We start from the raw sequence: 23367 nt of genomic DNA, 5'->3' as shown, positions 1-23367 counted from the left end.
AGACAGGACTGTAAGGAAGACAGGTTTTACAGACATCATTGTTGCAGGATGATGTTAATTAGTGCTAAGCAGGTGTAATTTGTGGGCACCAAGATACCAGCATGTTATAAGGAGAAACCGAAGAAGGCATAAGGTAGAGGTTTTAGGACTCTGATGGAGATTTCTTCGCATATCTGAAGAACTGCAGGAAGCTGTGGGAGTAGGCTCTATATTTCTGCTGGACCATGCTTCCCCTAACATCTAGGGTAGAACCTGACATTCCTGAGTCTTGGTCGTCTTCTGCTGTCAGCATCTGTCTGTGCGACTTACTGAGCCTCGTTCCCAGCTTTTGGTGGTCCTCACTGAAGAGGACAGCGTAGTGGTATCAGTTGCTCCATTCGCTCGTGTTGCAGGTGGATGGTTGTTCTAAAGGCTCTGTCTCTGCTGGCCAGTGCTGGGAGCACCAGGATGCTGCCACACGAAGGCATTTCAATCTCAGTTCTGAAAGCCTAGAGAATTATGTGTTGGTATACCAGTATGGACATCGAAATGCTCTCTGTTCAAAGAATGGTAAAATTTTTGTTTCCAACTCTTGGCAGCTATATAATTACAACTATAACTTGAATTCAGATTAACTGCAACTCCTGTGCATGTGTTTTGCTGATAATATTGGAATACCTAGCTCTTTCATAGTGCTGTGCACCGGTAGCTATCTTGGCAACTTAAGGCAGGAGGAAGTATCATCTCCCATCTTCTCCCCCAACTAGAAGGGGGAAAGAGAAAATCAATGTACTGGGCGCAGTCCCTACACAGGCCATTGCTGCTGCTGCCTCTCCACTGAGCAGTGCCTGCTGCCCCAGGTCGGCTGGACACTCCTCTCTCATAAATTCCACCATGTTTGCATGCTCCTGGAGCATCAGTGATATGCTTGCACCCTCCTGCATTTTGTAATTTTAAAAACTTAAGGTTTATTTTGTGCTCCTATAAAACATCAAGGAAGTTTATGATGTGTGGAACTGTAAGGGCTCTTTTGGATTAGGTATCTGCTCGGTAGTTACTTGCAGTTTCAGAAGACTACACTTAGTGACCCAGGTGATCTTTCCATCTTTTTTGTTTCTCTGAATATTCTGTGGTTAAAAAAATGGAGCATGTATGTATAATCACATCATGCCATATTCATGTTATGCTTTGTTAAGAGTATGACAAACTGTTTCCCTCCATGCAAGCAGTTTGCAACTTATGTCAACTGTTGCTTTCTCCCATCCTGAGTCATCAGTTACTCAAATTGCAAACATTTTGGTAGGCTTTTCTTCAGCTAAGAGAGGGCACAAATGAAGAAGGGTGCAGTAAAACTGGAAAAAGAAATTTTTCCTTTTACCATTTACATCTAACTTTTTTTTTCTTTTTTTTTTTTTTTTTTTTTTTTTTGGAACTGTCCTTTCCCTTTAACATCAACTCGGGTTTTGTTCCTCTTTTCCACAAGGACTTCATGTGTAATATACATGTATGAAAATATTTCCATCAAAATCCAAAAGTTACCACCCTCTCTTAAATTTGTCTTTAAAATCTTTCCCTGCTATGATGCACACTGGACTGGTATATGACTCTGCTTAGCCTGGTCCTGATTAGCATGACAATGTCTTGGGGCTACCTCGATCTTTCTGAAGCTCTTTCCATGTTTACCTTTATGCAGCTTTATTGATATCCTTGCAGTTTACATGTGCAGATATGCAATGAAAAAAAAGAGTTTGGTGGTTCCTGAAGAGTGTACAGCACAACCATTGGAAGTGCTTATAGTTCAGGTGCCAATTGTGCTGACAAGGAATACTCCAGAGTGAGATGTAGATGTGCTGGAGATAGCTGCTTGCTTTGTGAAAAGGATTCCAGTAGGTTAAAGCAGAAGAAATGGAAAAGAAGAGTAATGAGTAAAAGTTGCTTAAATTACATAATATTGAAGATTTTGTGGATATGTATCACTAAATAACATGTTCCAATCTCCTCTTGTTCTGCACTTCTTGAATGCTGAAATCAGATTTTTTTTCCATAAAAATGCCTATTTTACTGCAAATGTTTGAAAACTGCCAATATTGTAGTGAAATACAACTTGCTATTGATAAGTAATTTTTCTTAGTTCAGAATACTTAGTGAAACTGTGTAAGAACCATGGTATGCATAAGTATACCCTTATAAACATCATACAAATAGTGCTACAATCTTCAGAAAATAGTATCGGGGCATTATCTAATGGAGCTGAAATTTATTTTTTTTTCTACAGCAAATAATCACAATAATACATACATTCAATGACAATAATACATATAGCCAAAATTCACTTCTTGTTTGCTTACTGAACTGTCAAATCTTTAAATGGCATGTAAAAGTTACTTTATCTTTGTGGGATGCTAATGCAGCGTTTGCCTACAAGGGGTTTGTAGAAGTTGTTACTAGGCATTTGTGTTTTCCATAGCATAATGCTGCCACCTGATGGTAGAAAGAATTGGGAAAAGGTAGTTGTGCTTTTTTTTGGTTTGTATACAATTTATTTCAGTGTGATTAATACAGTGATGTTGAATATGTCTTAAAGGGAGCAGCCATCTCTACAGGATTACTCCTTGAAACTGCAGAGAAGTGCTTTTGTCTGCTTGTGTTTTAAAACCTTAAATATTTTATTTTGGAAAATAGGATGACTGGAAGCCTAGCATCGCTTTTGTTGTTGGGACCAAAATTGAGGATGAAATCCACACCAAGGCCCTGTCTCTTGCTGTGCAGGTGCCACAGAGGAAGCTTTTCAGCGTGGTAACACGTGAAGACATTTTCAGACAGGTATTCCAAGAATGGAACTTCTAATAACAAAACAAACTCTGGATCTCGCTTCTAGATACTAACTTCTTTGGTCTGTGGTAACTATAAATTTCGTATTCAATTTAACTACTGTGTGGAAGTTTTTAAAATTACACTAATTTGTGGGATTTTAAAATGGAAAAACAAAAGCTCACTGTATAAGCTGGTCTGCTCCCTGTAAGTAGTGAGGTTTCATTACAGACTTTTCTTCAAGATGCTGATGACAGAAGTTCCTTCCCTAAGGTACAGGGGTACCATGAGATGATTCCTCACTATTTTGGAGTGTGAGTGTAGCATTTTCAAAAGAGAATAATGAGTAAAATAATTTGTGTAAACTAAAAATCTTCTCATAGTACAATGCTTTATTTCCTTGCAGATCAGAGAATCTGGGAATCAAAAGGGAAAAAAAGTTAAGGATGTGCCTATGTACTATGAGGTAGGTTAAAACATGTATTGCAGAGTCAGTGCTCTTTTACACTGAGGTAAATACAGCTGTTTGCGTTATGTATGCCTGAGTAAATGCAAATCTATTGGATGTAACTGGTAAAACCACTCAGCCATCTAGATACTTAAAATGCTTGATTTTTATGATACCAACAGTGTTCTACTGGACTGCTAATTAAGTGAGAATCAAGATGTCTTTTAGGGATACGAGTTTTACTGTGTTAAGAATATGTTATGTGGTCAGATTTTGATGGTGGTGTCACAAATTACAGAAAAGTGATTAGACTCTGCTCTCCCAGATGCTCCCAGTAATTTAGACTTATACTTTCATTTGTGGGAATGCAGTCCCATAAATGAAACACTGTCTCTGTGTACTAATACCCATTATAATCTCAGTTTGATGTTAAATTCTAAGCTGGTTCCTCTAGTGGGGTATGTCAGCGGGGTTAGGAATCATGCTTAGTACAAAGAGGACTTCCTTCTCCCTACCTTGTTAATGTTTTACTTAGAGCTTGTGAGAGGTTATAAAATCCTGTGATTAACTAGAAGATTGTTTAAAATTTTCTCAGGTAGAGTTTTATGACCCTACAGACCTGGTGCATAAAGAATTTTGGATCACTCTAAAAAGATCTTGTTTGCATTTTAGTTCTGCAATGACTAATAAACTTTTTATGTGTCTCAGGGTTTGGTGGACTTTATAACAGGTCTTTTTAGTTGCAGTCTGTTTTTCAGTAATGCCAGACTACTATCTGAACAAGTCCCTTTGGTATTATTTACCACTGACATGACTGTGAATTTTATGCAATTAACCCTCTTTGTTTAGGACTAGGCTCCCAGGCAAACTCACCCTTATATTACCTGGGATGTAAACCCCCTTCAGTCCTACTGACAGAAGGATTTTGAAGTCTGGCTCTAAGCAGAAGCTTTCTATGATACCTGTATTTAATTACTAAGAGCAGTTTTCCTTGTGAAGTGGATACTTATTGAATTCCAGCTGTCAGTGCTGTGTCTCATTAGCTACTTACTTTACTCCTCAAAGACATTTTTTTCTCCCCTCCTTTAACAGAGAATATAAAATGCCTGTTCTGACCTTTTGCTTGGACTCAGTTTCCGTTCTGGCTGTAGCAAATTAAAAGATTGATCATGTTGCCACAAGCGCTAAGATCCTGCTTCTCTGGGCAGAATTTGCTCCTGAGCATTCACTTGAAGTCCATGTGCAGTTTGTGCATTCAAAGCTTTCACTGCAGTAAGGCTAAACAAGTACGAGGTTAGCACAGAACACAGGGTTGTGAAATCTTCTTTTGAGAGGAGCATTTCTGTCTTCGCTGCATATGGTTCTTTTCTCTGTGGTAGGATTCAACGCACTGGCATTTCCACAAGCACATATTCCTTTCTAGAGAGACTTGAAATGAGATTCCTGACGTTTAATGGTCTTTGAACTTCTGATGTGTACATGTGTGTGAATTTGGGACTGGGACATGCATAGTAATGTGGTTATTAATAGTATTATTAGTAACATTGTTATCCGTGTCATTGGTCTTGTACATTGTGTCTACTGAAATGCAGGGGGGTTTAATAAATTTCGGTGCAGCAGTCTGCAGTGCTTGCTTGAAATCAAGAAACTTCAACAAACTGCTCTTGGTATATTGCAAGCTAATTACATATTATATTAAAATAATTCCTTTTGTCTATTCTAAATTATTTCCCTTCAGGGTTTCTATCATTTTACCATGTTGTATTTCCTATCATTCATATTGTACAAAGTGAAGAGGATCAGGGTTTATGACTATGTAGCTAAAAGATTTCCAAATCCAGGAGAATTAGGTGTCTAACACCTTTTCTGTCTCTTAAGTGACTTGATGGGAGTAGAAGTCCTGATTTGTAATTTGGTGCTAATTCCAGCACTTGCTTGATGGTAGGCTGAGTCTCTCTCTTAAAGATGCTGTGGAAATTGGGTTTTTGTCTTGTATACGGAAGGGAAAATGTTACATTTCCTGTAAAATACCAACAGATTTTATAATGAATCAGATTAATTTATCATGTACAGTTTTTTCAACAGACAAGACCTAAAACTGCAGTATGTTTGAACAAAATATATGCATTTTATAAGCAAGGTATGTATCTTTTATTGTTTATGTGTTTGTTTTGTCAGCTTTCTATTAAGGTTGGTAATGTCATATGTAATTAAGGTGCTTTACCACTACTACATATGATAGTGGTTTAGTTTCCAAGCTTTGAATTTTGAAAATCTATTCAAGCCTATATTTTCCATACTAGATTTGTTCATGAAGCTGATTTTTTTTTTTTTTTTTTTTTTCTTCCTGCTTGAAAATTCTGGTGAGATGGAGATCAGGGGCTGTGTGGATGGAAGGATTTTTTTTTTCCTCTTAAGAGTTGTTTTCCAGTTTTGTTGAATTCACTGGGACAGGGTCAGGAAAGTTGCCTTTACATTACCCAGGAAATTTTGAGAAGCTTTCTTGTCCCATACTCATAAGGGAACAAACTGGAGCTTCAGAGTAGTACCATAGTAAGAAAATATTTTGAAAGAAGATGGAGCCTTGTGGTCCCTTCATGTGATAAGACTGGAAGTAGAGAGATGGCGTTGCTGAAAATGGAAAGTTGAATAAGGGATATAGCCATGAGAGAGAGGGGGGGATGGGAGGGAGAGAAATGTGGAACAATTTTGTGGTTCTCTCAGATAAGCTGAGATGCTTGGGATAAAGGGTCATGGAAAGATGAAAAAACCACAAGTGGCATGGGATGTGGATGCCAGACCACTGCTTTCAAAAGTGTCCCTGCGCTTGTGAAGCCAGCAAAACTGAAGTCTTGTAACAGCGACATCCTTCCCCACACTGCTCTGACTTATCTCCTGGACAAGCCATCCCATGTAACCAAAAGGCTTGACTGCAATTAAACATAATAATCTTTATTCCACTACCTGTCAAGACTTAATATATTAATTCTGCTTTCTCACAGTATGGCTCCTACCTATAGTTGTCAAACTGAAAAATATTGTCAAATCAGGGGCCAAATCTAAATCCTGGCCCATTCGCAGGCTGGAATTCTGTGAGGCTGGAGCAGAATAAATTAGTTGTAAATAAGTATTTCCCATCTGTTAATCACTGGGTAGATAGCTAACTCTGTTGGGGTCTTCTGCATTTTGAGGTTGGGAGGCAGCAGAGCAATGTGCACTGCGCTCTAGAAATCCTCACTAGACTTATGATTCCTTGAGAACAGATATGGATGATCACAAGTTAGGAAAGTTCCTAGCCATGGCAGAATTTTATGTATATATATAAATAGAAACCTAAGGAGTAAATAATTTTCTGCTAGGCTCTGTATAGTATGCTGTGAAAGAGTGGAAGCATGCTTTAAGTAGAAAAGGTGGACACAACTCAGGGGAAGAGTCCATTACGCAAGTGGAGTGGTCTCTGATAGCAGCAAAACCCATAACTTGCAGGGGGTGGGAGGAGTAGGTGGTTGGAGAAGGCATTCAGATTGGAAGGGAAAAGGTAAATGGACTATCTGGGCTTCAGACCTCAAATGTAATGGAAGTTTCTGTTTGATGTAGTTGAAAGGAAAGTTTCTTGCAAGTGATTTTTTTTTTTTTTTTTAAATCCTGCACCCTGTCTTTAATGATGCCTTTTTTCTTCTCTCCGTCTTTCCTTCCCCTGTGAGACACACTATTTTGAAAAGAAGTTTTTCCTTCTCCCTTCATCTCTGAACTGCTGCAATGCTCTATCTGTTCTTAGCCTAGGCTGAGAAGTGCTTGGTTGTTAAATGCCTTGTGTTGTAGGCTTATGTTGTTACGGTTTACAGTGTTCTGGCTTACAAGAGGATTTAAATGGGAGTTATGTGAGGTGGGGGTTGGCCTCTTCTCCCTGGTAATGGATGATAGGACGAGAGGCAATGGTCTGAAGTTGCGCCAGGGCAGGTTTAGGTTGGACATTAGGAAAAATTTCTTCACAGAAAAGGTTGTCAGGCTCTGGAATGGGCTGCCCAGGGAGGTGGTCGAGTCCCCATCCCTGGACGTATTTAAAAGAAGGGTAGATGAGGTGCTTAGGGACATGGTTTAGTGGTGGGATGGCAGTGTTAGGTTAACAGTTGGACTTGATGATCTTAAAGGTCTTTTCCAACCTAAATGATTCTATGATTCTCTGAGAGCTAACTATTCTGATCAGGTGTGAAGACTTTGGACTTGTTTTTCAAGTGTAAATGTGATCTGTTTTCCCAAGAGACCATAGTGAATGCTACAAATACACATATATGCACAAAATAAGATCACTAAATTGTTTTGATTCTTTTTTAGTGAGAAATGCTACTGAAAAGAAAATTTGTAAACAATGTAGCCCAAGAGTTGGCTTCCTTACCAATGCTGCTATCACCAGTGTGTTTTATGTTCTGTGAAATGAGTAGATAGATAGATTCAATTGGCAGAAGAGACTATTGTGACCTGTACCACTGGTCACACTATTTTCTTCAACAATCTGTGTGTTGAAATGTTTAAAATCAAGATTGGATGTTTTTTCTAAATGATTGAAAACAATTGAGAATCTGCTACAACTTAATTTGTTTCTGGGGAAGACCTTTCCTGATAAAAGTTACTTCTAGTTTCAGTGTAAATGTATGTTTCAGTATATGGCTTACAGCCATATTTATTAAATTAAATAAAATCTTGCAATTAATCTTCTTTGTGTAGAAACTTTGAGATTGTGTTCAAATTGTCCCTTAATTTTTCTCTTTATTTAGCAATGTATAATACATTCCTTCATGGGTTATTTTTCAATTCTTTAATAATTTCTGCGGATCTTCTCTAACAAACATTTACAATTCACTATTTTTAGTTAATTGTGGACACCAAATGGACTTAGTTTTTTTTGTTGAGCACATATAAAATATAAGCATAACATAATGCATGTACTCCTATTTGATAGCTCATTTTATACAAATCTGAAGATTGTGTAAGCTATCTTGGCTGCTGCCTTACACTGAGAGCTAATTTTGGATTGATTGGTTCACCCTTAACCAATGAGTCCTTCCAAAGTTATCACTTTAGAGATTCTCTGTCCTGTAAATTTGCCTATTTTCTTTATTCTGAGATGTGAGTCTCATAATTTAACAAAATCAAATCACATTATTTTCTTGCACTATGCTAACTACATTAACCAAATTTCTTTGTATGAATGAGTTTTCCACTATATTCTTTAAATCTCCTGTGCTTATTGTTTCTTCTGGAGATCTTATCATTGAAGACTTTGTGTCTTCTCCAGATCACTGACAAACTTTTAAATAGAGTAGTCTCAGTAGGTTGTATTCTTCAGACCCAACAAGAAACTCACCTGTTTGATGATGACTGTTATTGCATTTTTAAATCTGTCAGTTAATGAGTTTTAATCGTTGTCACTGCTTTATTAACTATAGAATGCTTGTTGCTAAATTAGTAGTGAAGGAATACTTAGGGAATTGTGCTTTTCACTGTATCAGAGTTATTATCTGTTTCGAGTAGAACTACAGTTTTATCAGAGGAAGCTATTCTCTTTGTGAGAAAACCACCTTCTTTTTTTTTTTCCCAAAAAAGAACAAAATTGAATTGGTAATAATTATTTTGCCCTCCTTTTATTTGTTGTTTATTGAATCCTCTGTTAGGACATTAAGGACATAATACCAGCTCCTTTGTTACTCTGCAGCGATCAGCATTACGTTGCCAGTACTTAAAATTCATATGTTATTCTAGTTTTCCTTTTTTTTAGCATTGGTGTGACATCGGCTTACTTTTATTTAGTTTATAACTGCCCTTGTTCTCCAAGAGTTGCTTGAAGATTGTATTGATCATATAAAGAGCTCCTCAGCTATCTATTTTTTAATACTACTTTGATTATGTTGTCCAGGTCTACTGGGTTTTGGTATGCCTAGCTTTAAAAGCTGACTTTTTGCAACTTTCCATTGACACAGTTGGAAATAACTGCTTATTAATGAAATGATACAACCTTATTAACAGTAGCAGAAAAATCACTGATTAGCCCTAGTTTTCCTGCATCTTTATTGACTCTTCTACTGTTTCCATTTAATACTAGAACAATGCCATGTTGATGATATTTCTTTCCTGATACAGTTTTTTAAAAAAGTAAATCTGTTATTTTCCTTATTTCTGCTGGCACGTTGTCTTTCCTTTGTTTTTCTTGTTTTTCTTCCTTAAATCTGAAATAGTGAGGACTTCTAAAAATCTGGCTGTCTAGGATATTACCCATCTTGTTGCACTAAATTATCTGTTTGATTCTCGCTTGTGACAAGCAAGAAAACATTTCCTGCATGTGACATGCAAGCTACTGTTAGTATTTAAACAGAAGAGAATATAGAATTTTTATTACAAATTGTTCTGCTTCTTGTCATTGTTGGCTGAACGCAGGACCTGTTTGACTCTCCTGTTGACTTGTGTTGTGGTTTAACTCAGCAGGCAGCCAAACACCACACAGCCATTCGTTTGCTCCCCCCCACCTCCACAGTGGGATGGAGGAGAGAATCAGAAAAAAAACAAAACCCATGGATTGAGATAAAGGCAGTTTAATAAAACAACAGAGGAAAATAATAGTTATTATAAAAAATATACAAAACAAGTGATGCACAATGCAATTGCTCACTGCCTGATGCCCAGCCCGACCCCAAGCAACAATCACTGTCCCCTGGCCAACTCCCCCCAGTTTATATACTGAGTGTGGTGTCATATGGTCTGGAATAGCCCTTTGGCCAGTTGGGGTCAGCTGTCCTGCCTGTGCCCCCTCCCAGCTTCTTGTGTACCTGGCAAGGCATGGGAAGCTGAAAAGTCGTTGACTGGTATAAACACTACTTGGCAACAACTGAAATATCAGTGTGTTAGCAACATTCCTCTCCTACTAAATCCAAACCACAGCACTATGCCAGCTACTAGGAAGAAAATTAACTCTGTCCCAGCTGAAACCAGGACAACTTGCTTCCAGATCTGCATGGCAAATGGTTCTCATACAAAACCTCACTTCATTTTACCTCCTTGCTAACAGGGAAGGTGTATCCACTCAGATACTTCAAACTTCAGGACTGATAAAAGCGGAAGTTCCACTTTTGCTGTCTGAATCAAGATACGTAACAGTCAACCATATCACCAGGCATATTGCGATATCAATCTAGTTGTGCAGTTTCAACAAACAAACCAAAGAGACCCATAAATTAAATCCTACTGCTAAGCATAACATGCACAGTTTTGCCATCAAAATCCATTTCAGTTGAGTGCTTGCATGTAAATCTTAATTAATTCACGCTTTGTACAGCTCATTTGGAGGACTAAAAGGTTATTGGTTAGAAACAGAACCTTGCATTGTTTAAAAGTTATTTATATGGTACTTGGGCTTTTTTCTTTGGTTTGCTTTTTTCCCTAAAATTGTGCTGTCAGAATCCTTGGGAAACTGTGTAACATTCACGGTAATTCTTGCCTTAATAGGCAATAAGCTGTAGCAGAGACAGAAGGATCCTTGGGTTTTCTAGGTGTAAATAAAACATTTCTCTTCTGTCACTTCCAACACAAAATATGTAACCCAAGATATTAAGAACTTCTTAGTAGAACATAGCAATGAACAAGCTGAAGTGTAAAATTTTGAATTAATTTAGCCAGCAAACAAGGGATTAAAAACAGTCTTCAAGCATTTCTGTGAATTAATGCTTTGCTACAAGTGTGTAGAACGTAGACTTAAGAAGTGCGGGTTGCTGCTGGTAAGACTATTTGAAGTGGTGGTCATGTCATGATGTAAAGAGAAGGTCCACTTTAGATTGGAACTGAGCGTGTAGTTCCTGGGATATGTGCTCTTACTGTATTATGAAAGTTTATATCTATAAAAATATTGTGCATACATTATATATTATTATATTATATCTAATTATATATAATTAGATAATAAATATATTTTAACATGTATTAAAAATTTATACATGCATAATTATTCAAAGTGACCTTATTCTATTACTCCCTCACCCCAATGGTATGAATTTCCTTCAAGAAACCAGTTAAGAATAGCTACTCTGTTTCTAAATAACTTCTATGTCCTCTCTTCAGTAGGTCTTAAATACCTCATGCCTTTCTATTAGCTTATACCTTTCTATTGTCCTACATAATTTTTTTTTTTTTTATTCTCTCACTACTGTCTCTAACAATATCTTCAGTAAAAAAAAAAAGAGGGCAGCACTAGGGACAAGGAATATGCATTTATTTTGTGTTAAGGATGTTATAGTACATTCCTAGGGCAGGAAAATCAAAAGTTTTGGTTTTAGCTTGGCATTAAAACAAAACTCTTAATGTCACAGACATAACACTTGTGGCAAGGAGTATTTTCACCCAAGAAGGTACAAGCTGTCATGAATCGCATGGTATCTGGAGGAGAGCAGACTAGTTAGTAGCCTGGATATGTGTCACTGAAGAAACAATTTCAGAAATAATGCTAGTCAGGAGTACTTTATGGAAATGTTTTGGTTTCTTGTGGAAACATATAAGTAAAGGTGAGATATTTTTGTGGAAGTGTACAGATTGTGATGAAGAACAGGCTTTCTCAAAAGTATAGGCTAGATTAAAATCTAGCCTTCTTAGTCTAAAAATGTATGTCAATAGAATTCTATATTGTAATGGAAGTTAGAAAGATTTTGTTGTCATTCCACTGTAGAACAAAATTAATTTTAAAAGTACTTGTAAAATGGAATAGTTCAGGAGCCAAAACTTGTCTGGTGTCATTGTTTTGTTGACAGTAAAAACAACTTTTGCAGCCATGCTGCCATGGTCAGAAGGATAGAAAGATTTAATTTTATTTTTCATTCTAGTACAGAGCAAAAGAAATACAGCAGTCTTAAATGTCATAATAAAATGGAACAGTTCTCCAGTCAGCCTTTGTCAATTGCTATCGTGTGGACGTAAGTTAAAAGAATGTTATTGCAGAAGGACTTGGCCCTTGCACTGTATGTGTGTGCAGAGGATTAATGCTCAAGAAACAGTTGGTAACTGTTGTTCAATGTAGATGCCTTTTTGGGAGGTTCTGGCTCCAGGGAAGGATAAGGGACTTTAAATCCTGCTGTGGGCACTGTCTACTCATCTGTTTTCAGCTCTGTTGTATCTGTTACCAAGGTCCTACGAGGTACATCACAGTACAGAATACAGTATGTTTTGTAAACAATCCCACTGCATGAGGTGGCACATTAACCCAAGATATTTATTGTCTTGTCCTCTGAGGAGAAGTTTATGACTTTGCCTCCTGGGTCCAAGTATTTAGGTCAGTTTACCTAAAAGGATGTTAAGGAAAAAATTTGTTAGCTTAGGTTTAGCAAGTTTCACAACTCCCATTTGTCTTCAGCAATTTGTAAATATCAATACAAGTGAGCCTTATGAGAAGACTACCAGTGTCTGCATATCAGCTGAGGTTAGATTTACCCCCCTCTTTACAGGAGACCTTTACAAGCAATTCAGTTTGCTCTGCTGCCACCTGAATAGCGACAATTCATGGCTGTGCCAAACTTTTTTTTCCAAACAGACACTATCACAGTCCAGGCCACAAATCTGTGGCATCTTTAGATGAACTGCAAACTTGGTTTATTCACATTCCTCCTAGATAATGTTAAGGTATTCCAGGGTTTCCTACATCCTGAAGATTTTACTAGAACTCACTGAGAAAAAGCTGAACAAGCTTCTCCCTGTCTTGCTCACCTTAATTCTTACTTTCACTGGTGGACTTCTTAATGCTTGCTGAATTGCTCGCACAGACAATTGACTTGCTAGCACCAATATCCAAGACAGTAGCATATAATTGGAAAATGCCTACTTATAACTTCGCCAAATGGAAACAAAAGAAAATGTCCTGACAAAAGAAGCAGCATTCACCTGGGTTCAGCTGCCTTTCCAGAACAGCAAGGATCTTGCCTAGTTCTGTGTTCTATATGCCGGACCAGTATTGATGTCTTAATGACCTAGGTCATCCTAGTGGCATTAGAGGCGTGTGTGTGATCAGTTAAATAGTTCTAAGCCTCGGATAACAGCAAAGGGATTTTGATTTCAAATATAGGAAATCCATGCCACCTAGAAAGAATAAAATATTACCCTGCGTAAAGACATACCACCATGTCTTTGCATCAGCCTTTACTATTGTCAGAGCGTCCAATGCCACTGCGTGATCCATAGTGGCATGTGTAGTCCTTTGAGTTACCAAATTATATGCCTTCCATTTGGGATTTATTTATTCCATGAGACTCAACTGTTGTTACAAACCAGTCAGTCCTAGAAATTGTAGTTGTTTGTAATCAATTTCTAAAGTCTCTTCAGTTCAGTATCCCTTTCCAGGCACCCCTCTAAGGACAATATGTCAGGTTAAGAAGTACCAGGATTTCCAGGTTCTGAAACTGGGGCAAAAAGTCTTGAGCTCCTGCAGGAAAACAATCTGTGTCTTCTAATATTCTGGTTCCTAAAATCTGAGAGGTCAGGTTCTATTATTTACATGAAACAATTGAACGTGTTAATCTTTTCTTTCCATTTCAGAATAGTGACTGTTCATAATCCTAATTCTAGGATTATAGAAGCAATGCCCTCTGCATGTATTATTAGTTTACTACTGTTAGTTGTAATTATTTGGCCTGAGGCCATTCATAAAACTCAAAATCGCTGACAATTTATTTTCTAGGAAAGAAACTTGATACCTTTTGAAATTCACCTGTCTATTTAAAACCTGCTTTAGAACACTGGTGAGACCTTGGGTTTGCTTCCTAGATTACAAGGTTTCCTGTATGCATGCAACTTGGTATAAAATGTCCTGCTTTTTCTGTGCAGGTTTTGTTGAAATCTCTGCACAACTAGAGAAAACAGCAATTAAGTCTGTAAGAATGTCATCCTTAAATTGATAGAGAGATTCTGCCAATAGCTAAAGGAAATGCTGTTGTCTGTTTTGTAGCCTTCAAAAATTTCAGGTGACTATAATTGGTTAATTAAGGACAACAGAGTGTAAGACATTTTTCTCAAGTAGAGCAGATAACCCCAGAATCCTTTGTCACCAAAGAAAAAGAAAATTTTTTAAAATGCCTGGAGCCCCATTGCAAAGCTGGATCAAGGTGGAAAGATCCTGCCTAGGAGTTTTGTGGTGCCAATGCCACGAGGCCATTGGGACTTCCTGGCCCATGAGTTCTGCAGCAGCTCAGGAAACTTTGGCAAGATGTAGCTAGAAGGGTTCTGCCAGCTCAAGGGTTGATGAGGCAACTTTGCTTCTTAAGTCTTTTTGTTTCACCTCTGATGGGGTTCTCTTCCTAGCCATGCAATGTTAGAAAAGTGTGACTAAATCCTTTAGCGTTGTAATGCTTGTGTGGATCCAGTTGGCTGGAATTACTGGAGACAATTTACTTCTCGGAAGCGTAAAATATTCTATTCCACAGTGGAAAGACTTGCTGGGCAGATTCACACCACTGAAATGTAAACATTTCAAGTTTGATCATAGCCATGTTATTTCTTCTTCTGAGCCCAGATCACAGCAGACTGGCCTTTCCTCTTTTTAAAAAGGTCTGGGTTCTAAAAGGTAAGAGTTCTTCAGAAATCACTTAAATGCTATTTCAACTATCTCCCCCCAATCAGATTGTTAAGAGGAAACAGGTATCTGAAGGGTCACATGAGAAAACTTTCCCTTACGCATAAAACTCCTCCTTCCTGAGATAGCAATGCTAACGACTGATCTTTGGAATCACCGGATATTCATATTGTATTTTGTCTTCCCTTAAAGCAGTTTGTTTTGGTAGCAGTTAGGTGCTCAGGAAGCCATAGGACATACATGTCATAGGTGGTGAGAGCTCTTCTATGAGCTCCTTTAACAAAGCCAAGGTGAAAAGACATCCTAATTTTTATGTAATGTATTTTCTCATTTTTACTTAAATTAGGTTATTCAGCTGGTTGTATTTCCCTTAAAACATTATTTAAGTACTTGTAACACTAAGACACATACGCTGTACGCATGTCTTAGTTCTCATTCTACATTGCTGAGATTAAACCAGTTAAGGTATGCCCTCAGGTCACATGTTTTCTGTAGAGAGAGGTTTAAAGAACAGACCTTCTTACAATGGATATTTCTAACTAGGTTTCTGCTAACCAGATCAAGCTGTGTTGTGATTTGGCAAAACCCAGACTCATATGAGTGAGTGACAACATATTTTTCTAGTGCACAAGCAGCCATTGCTGCTGCTTTGAGAACTGTTCTCACAATAGAAAGGCAGATATTTAGTACATGAACAGCATAGGTATTTGCTCAGCATTGCTCAATAGTCAAGGTGTCCTATTCTTATTTCAGTAGGTTTCTTTGAAAAGGACTCTCAGGGGCAGGAGGAGTCATCAAATCCACTTTAATTTTTGTTTTAATTCTCTGGAATACATGTTGGTAGAGTCTTCATTGATTAACGAAGATGATTAATTCATCAACTTAAGTTTTACAGTCTGCCTTATGGATGCATAAGCTCTATATGGACCTCTGTTCAGATATGCAATTGATTTACTGATTTACATGAGTCCTTAAGCTCAGTTTGAATTCTGAGTCATTAATTCACCAATGAAGGATAATGATCTTTTGATCTTTTGACATCATAGTTGCGAAGAGGTTCTGAGAGGAAAAATGAAATTAGATGAATGATCTGATAGTAGAGACTAAATTGCCTTTCAACACGCTGCAGGTGTGATCTGAAAGAAGTTGTTTGAGTCAGCTCAGTGCCTTCCTGGTATTCTTTGAAAATGATCGATTGTAGTATGCTATAGTCAATGAAACGACATCAGCAGATTCAGAAATATTTAATAGTATGTGTAAAGAAGTCTTCTTTGGACAAAATAAATTTATCAGTATGGCACATGCAGCTTTCATTGCCTAGTCTGTCTTGAAGGCTGCTTGTGAGGGATTCATGATACTGGTGGTAGATTGTAGTAAGTGAAGATTGCTTCCCCCTCCACTTTTATTAGCTTGCTCAGGAAAATACATTTGAACAGTAAATAATAACTTGGTTGGTATGTGTAATCCATAGAGTCTCTTGACTGATGGCTTTCCTGCTTCAAATTTGCTTGAACTGTGTCAGCTACTAATGGATTTGAATTACTGAGGAGTTCTTCTAGGAACCATTATGCTTCTTTTAGGAAGTGTTCTATGAGTCTGAGGTATATGACATGGCCTAGATATCTTACAGTTTCAAGAACAAGAGGGAAGACAGGGCTTTAGAAATCTCACCTTGGATATGGGAGAACTACACTATGAAATGGGCTGACCACTGTTCGTAGCCAGTGATGCTACTGCTTCCAAGTAGTGATAAAGCTGTGAAAGTTGATAATGTAATTTATCACTTTGAAAACTTCTCTGATTATGATTTAGCAGCTACAGTGGTTCTGTATATTGAAAAGGAGGCATTTCAAAGAAAGATACCACAAAGACTCTGGCTTTAAATGTTTCCCTAACTTTTAAGACCCATCTCCTATCTCAATGGTGCTGGCATCTGCCAATGGTATGGTGTCACCTACAAGCATTCATGCAGTGTTTGAATGGCTTGAAATACATGCCCTTTGCACCAGGCAGCTAAATCTCTGCATGGTTCATACTGCCACCATATGAGATCAAATACTGCATCACTGAAGCCTTTCTGCACTTCACAGATGTGACCCCTGCTGTGTGAGGAATGCTAAGTTTCCTCTTCCTTTAAAGGAAAAGAGGCCCTACCTAACTGAGTTTGTTCCATCCAAGTTTCCATGGTTTCTCACATAAGAAAAAGGTCATCACTGGTGGGATGAAGTATAGCCAATCTGAAATGAATCCACCTCATAGTATCCCAAAAAATTCCTTCAGTACTCCTACCAAGTCTTTGTCTTCAGCTTTTTTTTTTTCATTGAGGCTCTGTGGATTCTTAACTGTTTATGCCAGGTGCCTGCATAATTCACAGGGCCACAGATGAAGTAAACATGCATAAGTGTAAATAATTTAATTTCTTTTATCTACTGTGCATGGATTAATCTATGTTCTGTCTTTAAACTAGCAGTGATGAGGGATTGTTTTTTATTTGCTTATGCGTAAAGGAGGTTTTACATTGCTGTATGAAAAACTATTTGCTTTCTTTGTGTTGCCAAATGTAGTGTTCTTATTTTGTCTTTGTCTTATTTGTCTGACCTCCATCCACGGTCATGGAATGTACCCCTGTTAAATACAATTTGGTTTGTCCTTCTCTAATGCCTTGCGTAAGAAAGTTTGTCCTTCCTACCCACTCAGAGTTGTCCAGCTCACTATAGACCTTGGACAAGTCTCTTTGTTTCTGCATTCTGTGTTTACAAAATAGGAATAATCATGATGCATTGCTTTTGACTGGTAAAATGCTTTGAACTTCTCAGGAAGAATAGGTTGTAAAAAAGTCTAAGCATTCCTTCCTTCTTCCATGAACAGTAAATCAGCAACTGCCATCGAGCTGGGTTACTATATATACACTTTTCAGGAATCCTTCCAGAACCCGCCTGTTTTCCCTCTATTGTGTTTCAAGAAATGTGCAACTCATCTAGGTTAGGCAATTGGGAAGCATCCCTTTCCATAGGCTATTAACACCACTTCTGCAAAAAAAACTATATGAGAATTTTTCTCTCTAAGGGAAGTTACAATGATATTTCTACCAAAGCCTCTTTCTTTCAGAGCACAGATTTTCTGTAGCTCTGGGTGACTATTTTTTTGTTGGAATAGCTAATAGTTTCTAGTATGCCTACAGTCTGTGGGAGTTTTAAAGTCTGTTCTTAACATATCTTTGATTTTCTGCTGTGACTCTGAAGTCAATGGGAGTCTTTTCAGTAAGCCTTCTGTGGCTGACTTGTTGAGATAGTGACCAGTAAGTAGTCTTATTCTGAATATGAAAGATGTAAAGCAGACCTGATGTTAACCGTGACGTATTTTCCTATGTGTATGTTAAGGAGATCATCAGATTTATTAGTGTTGGAGGGACAGGATTGTTTTGGGAGGGTTTATAAATGCAAAATACGAATTTTAAGATACTTCTTTTTCTGTACTTTGCTTTCATTTGTCTGAAACAATAATTTGGCATATAATAGCCAAAATGGAATCCAGACTTTGTTTTACTCAGAGAAGCATTTTTAGTAACTACATTTGCTTACCTAGGTTTTACTTGAGAAGTGAAAATTTCTAAGCTGGGCAAGAAACTATGAAAGCTCAAAGCTAATGGTGGTGGTTGTCTTAGACAAGACACAGTTCAGTGAGATGCAGTATGCACCTTCATTGTCTGAATGTTAGCAAGCAAAATTGACACCATATGTGCCCAACTGTAATTGCTCCAAGAGGGGAAAAGAGAAACATGTCAGAACATTTGAGTAACACCTAATTCAGCCCATGGTTATAAATAATGCTGATGGTTGCTTAAAAACAAAAGTAGGAAAATATTATGGTTATATTATTCCTCAACAGCGCTTCCTACATAGGTGAACTTTATTACAGAGACAACACAAGTGAAAAGAAACATATAACAACTTTTTATGGTATTTTTATGTTATTTTATTTTTTTCGCAGTAAATAAAGTGGTTATGAGGCTCCAAGGAAAACGGCCCAGATGTTAGTGAGTTGTATGAAATTTAGTGGAAACAAGCTGTAAAAAACATAGTCATAAAACAGCCTGTCAATGCCACACATCTGGACAATGCAGCTGTATGTTCCCGCTGCTGTCATCACCCTAAGAAAACTCAATAGCCTTATTTCACCCCAATTAGGCTGCATACCAATGGAATCAGAATTACACAGGGAGGGGGTGTATTTTCACCAACACAGACCCTCTCAGATTCCCTTCCAGAAGTTTTTATCTTTCATTCAGGGCTAGTGCCTCAGACACTAGTCACTTTGTAAACAGTACTCCAAACTATTCCCCTTGATTTGCTATCTGTTAAATGCTTTTTAATTTATTACTTTACAATAAGTAGTTGCTTAATGTTGCTTCTTTGTTTAACACCTTAAAAAAATGACATTTTACTGTGAGAACTGTGTGTCTGTTGACCCGTACATAAATCATAGAAATTTTCTCCATTCTAATTTTATCTCATACTGTAGCAGATATAACTTCATTTGAGGTCTTAGGAACCAAAGAACAGCTATGCATTTTACTGATATGTTGTTTTTCTGAAAGTGTGGCCATTTTGACCCACACATTGTACAATGTGAGATAGCACTTCCTTATTTCAGCATGCAAAATATGTGTCAAATGCAATATTAAAATTATGTAAGTAATAGTTACTTTGGTTGGTTTTTTTTTTTCCACTGCAGGTGATAGAAGTAGCCAAAGCTGTTCTGGATAGTGGTGAAGAAATTCCTGTAACACTAACTGGAAAACTGTTGAAATTTCAACTGCTTTGTCTCAAACAGAAGGACCTTCAGAGAAGAGAAGCTGAAAAGAAGGTACTATAGTATGCCTTAGGGAGGATGCTTGATTAACTTCATGAGGACACTTCCATTCTAGTGCTGCTTACATAAATTCAAATTTCTCCTCATGCTAAACTTCCTAGATCTGTAGTTGAAGAGCAATGTGAATAAAATTTATCTTTTTAAGTTAATTAGATTTTGGAGAAGAAGCTCTCAATTACTCAAATGCAGGTGAGACAGGGAAAAAAAATAATAGAAAAAACATTGTGCAAGAACCCTTTGCTAGTGAAATAAGTAGTAATGTCTTAGCTGAGTCTTAGAACTAGTAGAAAATAGAACTAGAAACTGGCTCAGCTGAATATATTTCTGCTGAAGTAAAGGTAGGAGAGGTTATTAAGTTAGAGGTATCAAGGATAGATGCAGAGCAGCACTATGAAGAAGTTATCATGTATCACCTCTCTGGAGGAAATTTGGAGAAGTTATCTATTCCATCCTCTGGTGCTAAGGCAGGATAAAATATACATAAACTATTCCTGGCAGATGTTTGTTGAACCTGTTTTTAAAACCTTCCACTCCTGTGCTTTCACTTTTCTACTGCAGTCAGTATTACTGCTCAACTATCTCTGCAATATAGCCATTTGGAAAAGGTTTCTAACCTTATCGACCCTGCCCTAATTTAAACCCGCTACTGCTTCACTTCTCACTGTGTATGGGGACAACAGTTCTTATCCTCCATTCTGCAGAAATCTTTACATAACTAAACAAACCCAAGTATGTCATGGTTTCTAGTTTTTTATTATGCTTATTCCTCTCCTCTGAACCCTCTCCAAATAGTTCATATCTTGAAATCTGCTTCTCAGAACTGTGTGCCACATTTTCCAGTGTTCCCAAAACTTGCTTCCACATATTCTCCAAGATTGTCTCAGTCAGTTCACTTGTATCTTCTAGGAGGAATTTCACCAAGCTTGTGCAGAATCATAATCAGATCAGACCTCTAGCTGCTTTCTAACATCTGTAAATAAAAAAAAAAAAGTTGTCAGTACACTTCAGCAACTTACCGAACAGTTGGTCTTTGCTGTAGTCCTTTTCCAGCAAACATTCATGCAGCTGAAGACCATTACCAGAAAGTCTCATAATTGCTGCAATAGTTTACCCTGTTAATTGATCAAAAACTATAAAGTAAAATGTGATGACATGGAGACCCAAGCACTTTATGCATGTAAAAGATGCAAGAAGAAAATGGTTTAATGGATTTTGTGTGTAGTTGAGAAGTCTGTACATTTCTTTATCAGTAATTCTATTTGTGGGAATAATTAGTGGATAAAATATAGCGCACAAGAAACTTAAATGCTAGGCAATATATTAAAGGTGTGTCCTGTTCCCATAGAAGTAAATTACAAAATTGATTAGCAAATGATAATGTAAGCCACAGAAATGTATAAAGAATCTGAGGGGAAAAAAAATGCATTTTCAATCTGAAGAGAAATTAAGAGGCTGAAGCTATAGAGCAGATTTTTTGTAATGAATGGAGAAAAAATGACTTTTCTTTTAGATATCAGTCAGTGCTGATAAGTAAATGGTAAAATAAAAATTTGAAATTTAAATATTAGGTACTTCAATATTAAAATTGAGCCTTTAGCTTTGATTTGGCAAGATTACTCTTGTAAGTATAATTTTATTTTCCTGGGGAATCTGAGGATAGTCGGTATTGAAGGTTGAAGAATCTCTGGAACTTAGAATTTCTTCTCTGTTTTATCCAAGCAACCTGGACAAAGTTGTCGGCTCTTCTGGATTATATCTATATCAAACCGTGACAGGCAAACATGAGAGCAGCAGTTGAAGAACAGAGTCAAGAACTGGGAGGACTCTTGGCTATGAGGATGCTCTGCAGTACAGAACGGGCAGAAACTGGCTTTTAATTTAGAATTCTAACTCTAAATTGTCTACCATAAAATTTTTAATCCTTTCCAACTAGCTTGTACAGTGAAAGTTCTGTTGCCAACAACTCGGGGATTGAAACCAGGATTTTACTAGCAGATCAGTTCTCAGAAAGCCAACGTAACTGTCCATTGTTTTTCAGAATAGAGATCAATTAATAGAATTAGATTGGCAGAAGAAAAACAGCAAGGGAATAAACAAAAATAAACCATCGTGAAATTTCTGTATTTCAGTAGGAGCAGAAGCTTGTCATAAATTGACAGGTGTATGCATTTAAACTAATATGCAGAAGAGGAGTGTCTCTGAATTAGAAAACTGTTTGAGGTAGTAAGATTCTGTAATATGAAGCTTAAAATAACAAAATTACAGACTGTAAAGCTAATGGAACACTGAGGGGAAAAGGAAAGTCCTAGAAAGAAGAGGCTTTTACTCCTGAGATATTGTCAACTAGTATTCTTTGTTGGAATCTTGGCAAGTTTGCTTGTCTCTGCTTATTTGAGACTTAATTATACAAAATGGTGCAGGTGCAATAGGTAAAGCTGATTTGTGAACTTTGTAGCCTGATGATTGTATCATCTGTTTTGATGTGTTCATCAGCTTAGAGTCAAAGTAGTACTATCAAAATCTTCGGTTTGAAATGTCTGAAGTGGAATAAAATTGAAAGAAAATAATGAAAGCATCTAAATCCTCCATTTCACAGTACAGATAGTTTTAAGAATCTCTTGAAGGTATTTCAAAATTTTACAGAAAGGGAATGCATGAAGAAGGGGAAGCAGGAAAAGATTTTTCTGCTTTGGTTTAGCTGGAAAGTCTGCTTTTCCAGCTCAATCTAGGGAAAGCAACTGTGTAGAGTCAACTGAACTGCCCTATCTCATTTGCATGGAGAGCTTTTCTTATTGCTTTAATAGCCTTTAAAGTGACACTAGCAGGATGGTAACAGTAAGTTAAGTTAATATAGTTTAGTTGTATTTAATTTAGCTTTACAATCCTTAAATGTCATTCTTGCACAGTTAATGCATGGTCCTGCTGCTGGGTAGAAATAAGGTGGAGGTTTTCCTGCTCTTCCAGCACCTTGCTTTACCTTAATACATTTTTGATTATTTTAATTTTAGACTGGCTCTGAGCTTTCTGGATTTATAGTGTGAGGCTTTGGGATACTTACAAAATCTTTTTCATTCTTTACTCTTAAATTACTGAGCAGAACTTAATGTAGGTGGTTTTGTTTGAAAATAATGAGAATGGCTGAGTAATATCCTGTGTGAAATGAGCTCAAGACTCTTGGTTCTAGTTTATAGTAGACAGATATTTACATCAAAGAAAAATAGTGCTGGTACCATTTTACACCATACTCAAGAGTGTTAAGAGAGATGCTGAAGACTTAACAGAAATCGAGTTTTTGTCTTATTTCCCTTCAGTCCAGGGAAGGTTTCTGACTGATGTAAGTGCTGTAGTGGCGGTAACTAGAGCACAGCGATTCTTTACTTGTCTTTCTACCAGTATGCATTTCATTAGTTTTGTAGGTATAATGTCTACCTACCTCTCACAGTTCCTTTTTAATGTGAAGTCTTAACACTATGATTTAGTAAGAATATAGTAAACTGAATGGTGTGTTTGAGAAGGATGAAGCAGAGTGTTCAAGGCAGCTTTACCACATCAACATTATAGTGCCTGACCAGGAAAAGTATTCAAATAAAAAAATTGAACCACTGAAATCATACAGCAGTCTGCTCTTTGTTCTGCACAAATGCTACAATGATAACTTACC

The 23367-nt window shown here is 37.2% G+C and overlaps 1 protein-coding gene across 1 annotated transcript in view; it reads left to right on the top strand.

Moving 5' to 3' along the window:
* Positions 1-516: 516 nt before the first annotated feature.
* Positions 517-23367, top strand: part of SPAG17 (sperm associated antigen 17) — a 106228-nt gene continuing 83377 nt past the window's right edge. The window contains exons 1-5 of the mRNA XM_035894608.1: positions 517-549; positions 2662-2802; positions 3197-3256; positions 19569-19700; positions 20891-20906. Coding sequence (XP_035750501.1) covers positions 517-549; positions 2662-2802; positions 3197-3256; positions 19569-19700; positions 20891-20906 — 382 coding nt within the window. The remainder of the gene's footprint in view (positions 550-2661; positions 2803-3196; positions 3257-19568; positions 19701-20890; positions 20907-23367) is intronic.

Source organism: Egretta garzetta, unplaced genomic scaffold (assembly GCF_000687185.1).
Source record: "Egretta garzetta isolate BGI_Z169 unplaced genomic scaffold, ASM68718v1 scaffold85, whole genome shotgun sequence".
Lineage (NCBI taxonomy): Eukaryota > Metazoa > Chordata > Aves > Pelecaniformes > Ardeidae > Egretta > Egretta garzetta.
This window is presented reverse-complemented; position numbering and strand designations above follow the sequence as displayed.